The sequence below is a fragment of the Coptis chinensis genome, chromosome 7 (genome assembly GCF_015680905.1).
Source record: "Coptis chinensis isolate HL-2020 chromosome 7, ASM1568090v1, whole genome shotgun sequence".
Lineage (NCBI taxonomy): Eukaryota > Viridiplantae > Streptophyta > Magnoliopsida > Ranunculales > Ranunculaceae > Coptis > Coptis chinensis.
The window spans coordinates 52,266,819-52,276,525 of NC_141462.1; the positions used below are offsets into that span (position 1 = coordinate 52,266,819).

At 38.9% G+C, this 9,707-nt stretch overlaps 1 protein-coding gene and 1 long non-coding RNA gene across 2 annotated transcripts; one reads left to right on the plus strand and one right to left on the minus strand.

Annotated features, from left to right (window-relative positions):
* Window positions 1–274: 274 nt before the first annotated feature.
* On the minus strand, window positions 275–3,304 carry LOC147487895 (uncharacterized). The gene is made up of 2 exons (XR_015202418.1): window positions 3,224–3,304; window positions 275–511 (listed from the first exon to the last, which is right to left on the minus strand). It is a non-coding gene; the product is annotated as an uncharacterized LOC147487895 (long non-coding RNA).
* Window positions 3,305–7,841: 4,537 nt separating this feature from the next.
* On the plus strand, window positions 7,842–8,828 carry LOC147487896 (uncharacterized). Its single transcript, XM_086574178.1, has 2 exons — window positions 7,842–8,362; window positions 8,492–8,828. The coding sequence occupies exons 1-2, from the start codon at window positions 7,842–7,844 to the stop codon at window positions 8,826–8,828; spliced, it is 858 nt and encodes a 285-aa protein (XP_086430304.1).
* The last annotated feature ends 879 nt before the right edge of the window (window positions 8,829–9,707 follow it).

Here is a 9,707-nt window from a genome sequence, read left to right on the forward strand (position 1 = left end):
CTTTTGTCTCCTTTTGGCTCTATAACACGCCTGTTAATGTATTAGTTCATGAATATAACTGTTTCCGGAAAAAGCGATAAGGACATGAGTTTTCTACAATCAATCAATCAATCCGGTGTTTTGCATTCATTATTGTCACACCCCGAATTTCGACAGAATTCGGAAAAAACATTATTTGTTCCCGACTCTTCGATTTCCGAGGTGTGACGCACTCTCCACTTCCAAAAACCCATAAACAGTTTAAAATATGCGGATAATTAAAAACCAATCAAAATTTCAATTATACATAAGTCCTCTTCATTACAAAAATTCCCAATTAAGATTAGGTTACAAATCTCTTTTCAATAACTCTTTAATTAAAATATACAAATGAGAATACAAAAACATTGTCTAGACTAAAAAGCTATATCACCTCAAGGGAAAAACAAAACGTATCCGGAGATGTAACGCTAATGCAAACCACAAGCAGCAGCCAACCTTCTTCAACACTAAACCTGTCAAAACTTATCAACTATGTTCATTGAATGAACACACCCGATAAGCAAACATGCAAATCGGGTCAGCATTATAAAAATGCTGGTGTGAGTAGCCCTAAAATACAACATATAATTATACATATACATACACAATCCATACGGCAGTTAGTTCCTCCATCGAGGCGCCTTAACTTTTAACGACTAATACAACATCCTTAAGTTCAATAATCTAGGCAGGTAGTTCCTCCACTGAGGCGCCTTAACTTCCCACTAACCACACAACAAACTATACACATCATAAATAAGGCATGTAGTTCCTCCATCGAGGCGCCTTAGGTTCTAACTAAACAAATAACCAACCAAACATATTACCATAATTAGATTATTTCAGGCTTTCTTTGTGTGTCCCTAAAATCACGTCGTATCTATGTCTTACCTAGTTTCCCTGGCTACCACAATCGCAACCCAACCCGAACATGTACATCCACATGCCTCCCTTACATAATGAGCCACTCCGTGTAACCACCACCTGAAATGGGATGCCGCGACACCGTAAATCCTCACACGGAAGCCAAATCTATGTAAGCACCGCCACTATTCGCATAAAATATTAGCGATCATCGTTCTATTTTGCGAACGGAATAATCAAGCCACTATTCGGGTTTCGCCGGAGGGCCATTCAGCTTTTAACTGAAACGCCCGGAAGGGGGGCCCGAAGCCCATTCAGATTAACTGAAACGCCGGGAAGGGCCAATCACATGAGTTGTGGTAGTCGTTCTAGGATTTTCGTTCGTAATTTATTCAAGTGTCATACATTAATGACTCATAATAAATCCACTATATCACGTCTGTCAATTACCTTATTGCACTAAGCCATGATATTTAGAAATATCTCAATTATATCTCATAACCACTTTCATACTTTCACGCGTGCCAATATATTATTGCACTACACACACACTCCGGTGGGCAAATATTCACCAATACTATATTAGCATCTCACATATAAAATAATGGAGTGTATATACATTTCTCCAAGATATTGCATTAATATAACTATCCCAAAGATATTATATCATGTCACAATGCTTCAACGTGATCGCATACATCTTTATTATAACGTTATTAGGAATGTAATGTCTCCTAACATCTCAATATCGTCACGTGTCAAAAATACACAACATCAATGTCAAATCTTTCTTAGATAATGACAACCAAATATATACTAACTTCCACATCATTTTATTACTATATGTGTCCATATAATATACACATAAAACGTAGCACAAATAAACAGTCCACAGTCCACAATCAAAGCCCAATATATATATATGCTTTACACACTACTCACGTCAAATCTAAATTAGATAATGACCAACCAAGTTATACAATATCCGACAATATTTTATTACTACATATATCCATATAAACAAACATGTGAAAAACTGGAAAAGTCAACAGTCAAAGTCAACGGTCAACAGTCAAAGTCAACGGTCAAAGGTCAACACATCATGGTCACAGTCAAAGTCAAAGTCAACATGCCATGGTCAAAGGTCAAAGTCAACCGTCAAAGTCAAACTGTCATCGTCAAAGTCGAACTGTCGTTTCCATGTTCGACAGGTTCATGGTCATAGCCATGGTTCATGGCTAAGGTCAAAGGTGCATGGCTCATGGGCTCATGACCAAGGTCATGGTTCGGACCCAACTGGCCAAGCCCAAACCTTAGAACCCGAAAGTCTAAAACCAACTTATTAATTCTACCCGACCCAAATGGGATCTATATTAAATTATATGGACTGGCCCAAGCAATATTAGAAACGGCCCAAGAACTGAATCTAAACCGGCCCAAAGGAACTAATTAGCTTTTGGCCCAAACCAAACCTTGAAATTTCGGCCCAACTAACAAAATAGAACTAAAGCCCAAACAAAAATTAAAACATTTCGGCCCAAGGCCCAAACCGACATCTACTGTTCATCTTCTTCACCACCAGAAATCCGGCCACCACTCCTCCACACAACCACCCAATCAAACCAACCGAAAGTGAAGAGGGTGTAAACCCCCACCACTTTAACAAACACAAAACTCTAATTCATTCCATCCAAACATCCCCAAAACTGGATCTAGAAATCATTTCACCACCATTAATGGTTCTTCCACCTCCACTCGAAAATTTTAATGCACTCAAACACACCCCCTTAAATCCATTATCACTCAACCAACCAAAATCAACCCAAAAACAACCAAAACAGTTTATATTGGTTTACTGGTGGATGGGCGTGCCGCCATTAACACGTTTACCGAAGCCGGCAAAGATCGACCACCACTCCTAACAGTTGGGTTTTCATCCCCAACCAAACCCAACACTATACCACACTAACCCACTCGATTCCGACATCATTCACCACAAATAAAATTCATAAAGTCAAAGGTGCAAATCAAAAAGGTCCGGACAGTATTTGAGCAGTCTTTCGGCCAACAAGTTCAAATAACAAAAACGCACCACCAGAGTATCACAGCTCGACCGGATAAAGAGACTATTTCTCTGTTCCTTGCGCCACCATCACCGAACTCTTTCGAGCTCCAACAGTCTAAGACTATAACCGGTTTTTTTTTTCCAAAATCTAAACATACCGACAGATCTAAAAATTATAAAAAACTGGTCGGAAACACTCGACAGTAAAATACGTAAATACTAAGCAGATGCAAAACATAGTTTTAGTAGTGGTGAGAGATAAACTCTACTCACAGGTCTTAACAGCTCCACGATTTTCTCCGAGTCCGAGCCGTCGCGCTCCACCTCTCCAGCAAACCAGCTTCTCTCTCTGCCTCCATTTTCATTATTTTTATTATTTTTAAAACCCTATTCTCTAGAAAAATGTGTTTATATACTTGGGTCCGAAACCCAAGCCCAAAATAGACTCGGGCCCAAAAACCAGGCCCACGTATCCCGAGTCCAATCCGACGAATTTTGAAAATAAATAAATAATTAATTAATAAATAGAAAAATACGTATTTAAAAATACGGGCGTTACAATTATAGTGCAAGCTCACACGTAGGTGCATTCAATCTTGTGTTTTGCATTCTTTCTAACGCAAGTTCGCTTGTAGGTATGTTCATTCAATCATTCAAGTATTTTTCATTCATTCTAATGCAAGCTCACACGTAAGGGTATTCCATCCAGTGTTTCGCATACATTCAATCAATCAAATGTTTTGCATTCATTCTAATGCAAACTCTCAAGTAGATGCATTTAGTCAAGTGTTTTGCATTCTGTCGGTGTATAAAAGTGGGGTTATAGGGATTGGAAGTTGTTCATCTTAGATATAACTTATATGATCTAGGCTAGTGTTGAGGGTTTAGAGGCTTAGTCCTTGTCTTACAAAGGGTTTAGTCATTGATCCTTGAAGCCTTAGAGTGTTTCCTGTTCTTTTAAGTTTTTGGGCCATTGAGTTCACTTTTATCGTTCACATTGATCGTTGACTGTTGACTTTTGACAGTTGTACTTTTTCGCACATTTTTCCTAGTTATTCCATGATGTCCCTTTTAGGGTCCTTTTTTCTCCTTTTGGCTCTATAACACGCCTTTTGATGTATCGGTTCCAGAAAAGGACTATATCCAGAAAAAGCGATAAGAACATGAGTTTTTTTTACAGTCAATCAATCAATCCGGTGTTTTACATTCATTATTTTGCAAGCTCACACGTAGGTGCATTCAAACTTGTGTGTTGCATTCTTCCTAACGCAAGCTCGTTTGTTGGTACGTTCATTCAATCAATCAAGTGTTTTTCATTCATTCTAATGGAAGCTCACACGTAAGTGTATTCCATCAAGTGTTCCACATATATTCAATCAATCAAGTGTTCTGCATTCATTCTAATGCAAACTCCCACATAGATGCATTTAGTCAAGTGTTTTGTATTATATCGGTGTATAAAGTGGGGTTATAAGGTTTGGAAGTTGTTCATCTTAGATCTAACTTATATGATCTAAGCTAGTGTTTAGGGTTTAGAGGCTTAGTCCTTGACTTACAAAGGGTTTAGTTATTCATCCTTGAAGCCTTGGAGTATTTCACGTGCTTTTGAGTTTTTTTGCCCATGAGTTCACTTTTATCGTTAACTATGGCTTTGATCGTTGACCGTTGACTTTTGGCAGTTTGACTTTTTGGCACTTTTTCCCAATTGTTCCATGGTGTCCCTTTTAGGCTCCTTTTGGCTCTGTAACACACCTTTTGAGGTATTAGTTAAATAATAGGGTTGTATCCGGAAAAAGCGATAAGAACATGAGTTTTCTACAATCAATCAATCAATCCGGTGTTTTGCATTCATTATAGTGCAAGCTCACACGTAGGTGCATTCAATCTTGTGTTTTGCATTCTTTCTAACGCAAGCTCGCTTGTAGGTACGTTCAGTACATCAATCAAGTATTTTTCATTCATTATAATGTAAGCCCACAAGTAAGTGTATTCCATCAAGTGCTTCGCATACATTTAATCAATCAAGTGTTTTGCATTCATTCAAATGCAAACTCCTACGTAGATGCATTTAGTAAAGTGTTTTCCATTCTGTCTGTGTATAAAGTGGTTATAGGGTTCGGAAGATGTTCATCTTAGATCTAACTTATATGATCTAGGCTAGGGTTTAGGGTTTAGAGGCTTAGTCCTTGTGTTTCAAATGGTTTAGTCATTGATCCATGAATCCTTGGAGTGTTTCCTGTGCTTTTGAGATTTTCGGCCTTTGAGTTCACTTTTATCGTTTACTATGGCTTTGATCGTTGTAAAACAAGGACTAAGCCTCTAAACCATAAACCCTAGCCTAGATCATCTAAGTTAGATCTTAGATGAACAACTTCGAAACCCTATAACCCCACATTATACACCGACATAATACAAAACACTTGACTAAATGCATCCACGTGGGAATTTACATTAAAATGAATGCAAAACACTTGATTGATTGAATGTATGCAAAACACTTGATGGAATACACTTACATTTGAGCTTGCATTAGAATGAATAAAAAACACTCGATTGATTGAATGAACGTACCTACAAGCGAAGCTTGGGAAAAGAATGCAAAACACAAGATTGAATGCACCTACGTGTGAGCTTGCACAATAATAATAATAATAATAGGGACCTTTTAGTGGGCGATTCTCAAAGGGGTATTTCAATTTAACAAAAAAACATATGGAGAGAGAAAAACACGAGAGAAAGTGAGCGCAAATCCTAGAACACCTTCTAGGGAGGACACTGATGATGAGGAGACGGAGAAACATGAGAAGGAGTTTGAGAGAGTTAATGGAAAAGGGTCACTCGAGAGACTTCTGAAAAAACGAATGATCCGGATCCATAATGAACTGCTAGTTCAGCGATAAGAAGAACAGGTAGAAAACCTGATTGAGGAACCATCAGAGAAAGGTGATAATATGAAGCAACAAGGTAAGAATGATGGAAAGGAAGGAACTGAAGAGGGAAGCCATGGAAATATGACCTTGCAAACCCTGAAAGTAAGATACAAAAATATAGGAGATGAGAAAAAGGCTGGAACAGAAATTGATACACTAAAGATCATGCTTGTAGGAACAGAGCAGAGTGAAGGAACAACAGGCTTGACCCAAGATAGTACAAAAAAAACATCAGAGGCAGTCATTCAAACTGGTCAGAAACGGTCATGGGCTAAAATACTAGGTAGGAAATCAGTAGGAAAGCAAACTCTTGAGTATTTCAAACCGGGCACAGTTGAGATGAACAACATAGTACACTTTGAGTCTAAAGAGTATGTTGATGTGCATAAGAAGTTTGAAAATCTTATTATGGGGACGTTTGTAGGAAGGAAACTGGGTTTCGCGTTTGTGAAGGATGTAGTCATAAAAACATGGAGGTTGAAGAATGGGTTTGAGATGAAGACGTATGGGGAGAACATGTACTCATTTGAATTTAGGAGTGAGGAGGATAGAAACACTGTGCTGGACATAGGATCTTTTCACATAGTAAGCCAACTTATTGTAGTCAGGCCATGGAAGCTTTTTGTCAAGGCAGATGAGATGAAGACTATCCCTATATGGGTAATATTAAAGAAGTTCCCGATGGAATTATGGAATAAGAAGGGGTTCAGTAAGGTGGCGAGTGCTATAGGAGTGCCGCTATTTACTGATAAGGCAACAGAGGACATGACAAGGACTAGTTACGCAAGAGTTTGCGTGGAAGTGGATACAAAATGTGAGTACCCGAGGGATATCACATGTGTCTTGGACCAGAAAAGAGCGTATAAGATAAAGGTGGAGTATAATTGGAAGCCACCCAAATGTAAGCATTGTGAACTATTTGGACATAATGACAATAACTGTCCAAGGAAACCACAGAAGATGGAAAGTATGACTACTGTATGGATGAGAAAGAAGGAACAGAACCAGACAGAGGCAAAGGAAGTTACTGAAACTATAAAGCAAGCAATGGTAGAAAAGGGAGTATCAGTAACGCAAGCTGAAATGAATGAGCAGGAGGAGAAGAAAGAAATAAGCAATGATGAGGAGAAGAATGAAACAAAAAACAGAGCTTCAAGAATGGTCGACGAAAAAAAGAATACTTGTAGGCCACGAGCAGTATAAGAGGTTCTGACGAGGTGTGGTGGTTGAGCAAGTAAGGGATTAGGAAGGAAGTGGAGAGGAAGGTAATGAAAATCCCAGAACAGACGCAAGCAGAACTGATCAGAGAAAAGAAAGAGGAGAGACAAACAGAAAAGATAAGGGGAAGAACAACATAGAGGTGAGCCCGAAAGTTATAAAGACGACTAAGATACCTAGTTATGTAAAATCAAATATAGTGGTTGCCAAGTACGATCACTCTAATCCAAAGAGAAAGGCCAAATGATGATAAATCTAGGGTGTTGGAACATGAGGGGGCTAAATGTGGGGTTCAAACAGGTGGAAGTCAGAGAGATGATAAAGAAACATAAGCTTAGCCCTATGGGATTGGTAGAGACAAAAGTTTAGGAAAAAAACATTGACAAAATTAGTAGAATGTGTTGTGAGGGATGGAATGTGGAACATAACTATATCCATAGTGAGAAGGGCAAGATTTGGGTATGTTGGGATGCCAACAGGTGCAAGGTCAAAGTTATAGAGAGGGAACTGCAATATATAACATTGGAGGTGACTCTAGTTAGTAGTAAAATTTTCATGGCTACGTTTGTCTATGCAAGCACTGATTTGGTTACTCGAAGAGAGCTCTGGAACAGGATGGTAAACTTTTCGTGTTTGCATCATGGACCTTGGGTGATATTAGGGGATTTCAACTCAGTTTTGAGTTTTGAGGAGAGAGTTGGAGGTAGGCCGACCCACCCAATACATTATACTGATTTTCTGCAATGTGTTACTATGGCTGGACTGACAGATATGAAATACAAGGGGGGAACATAAGAGGTATAAGAATTTGGCGAAAGCTAGATAGAGTTCTTGTAAATGCAGAATGGCTGGATGAGTTTGAGGAAGTAGAAGCTGAATTCCTGAACCCGGGCACTATATCAGATCACTCTTCTATGGTAACTTATTCTTCAAGACAAAAGGGCCATAATAAGAAGTCATTTCGGTTTTTTAACTTCTGGACTCGAGAGGAAGGGTTTTTGGAAACCGTCCAGCAGGCTTGGGTGAGTCAAGTTGTAGGAAACCCAATGTTTGTCTTTATGAGAAAACTCAAGATTGTGAAAGGGGCTTTGATTGAATGGAACAGAGAGAGGATTGGGAATGTAAAGACAAGGGCAGAGGAAAAAAAAGAAGAGATGGATGTTATCCAAACAAAGTTGCAAATTGAGCCTTTGAATAGGGGCTGGATTGATGAAGAGAGGATATGTATTAGAGACTATGTCAAGGCTGCAAAATCAGAAGAAGAGTGTGTGAGACAGAAATCAAGAGATTAGGTAATTACTGTGGGGGATAATAATACAGAGTACTTTTACAAGTCAGTGAGAGCAAGGAGGGCAGTGAATAAGATAACATGTTTGAGGGATGAACTTGGCAGTGTGAAAGAGGATTTGGATGAAATAGGAGCTGAATGTGTTCGCTTCTATGAGGAACTTTATGCGCCAGAGGAGATGCAGGAACTAGAGTTTAGTTGTTTTGATGCAATTGAACCAAAAAAAGTTATTAGCAATAACACGAGGGAACGGTTAGTGGCAGACATAACTAGGGATGAGATTATTGAGGCATTGTCGTGCATAGATAGTGATAAGTCACCAGAAAATGATGGGTTCTCATCATTGTTCTTCAAGGCTGCCTGGAGAATAGTGGGAGATGATTTTGTTAGAGCCATACAAAATTACTTCAGGGCATGCAAAGTCGGTAAAATCTTTGGGTGATGATACCAGAGGTCTGGGGCTCGAATCCCGCCAGCATCAAAGAGTTACTGATCTCATTTAAAACAAGCTTACCAACCAAAAAAAAAAAAAGTAAATGCTACTTGTATATCACTAGTGCCGAAGATACAGACCCCTACAAGTTTGAATGACTATAGGCCTATTGCTTGTTGCAATGTGATTTACAAGTGTATTACTAAGATTATGACACTGAGAATGAAACCTATTATGCATGAGGTGGTGTCACTAAACCAGTCAGCATTTATACCGGGGAGCATTCAAGATAATATTTTATTGTCCCAGGATCTGCTTCACAATTATCATAGAGATGCTTATCCACCATGGTGTGCGGCTAAGATTGATCTGAAAAAAGCCTATGACTCAGTGAGATGGGAGGTTGTTGTGTTTACTCTTAGAAGGATTGGAATACCAGAAAAGTTTATAGGCTGGGTGAAGGAATGTATTGGAACTTCTTCGTTCGCTATCATGGTGAATGGGACTCCGTATGGGTATTTCAAGGAGAAAAGAGGAATAAGGCAAGGGGATCCTATATCTCCGTACCTATTTGTTTTGGTAATGGAACTATTCTCGGACCTTATGAAGCAGGCTGCTAGAAGGGGAGAATATAAATTGCATTATAAATGTAAGGAACCTGTTATTACTCATCTGTCATTCGCAGATGATTTGATTTGATTGCGTTTATGAATGGGGATGTTGAAACGGTTATGAGCCTTGTGAATTCTCTGGGAAAATTTAGATCTTGTTCTGGATTAGAAGTGAATGTGGGAAAAAGTCAGCTGTTTTTGGCAGGACTGAGTGAGGATATGACTGAAGAAGTGAAGGGAATTTTACAATATCCAGTTGGTACACTACCAGTTAAGT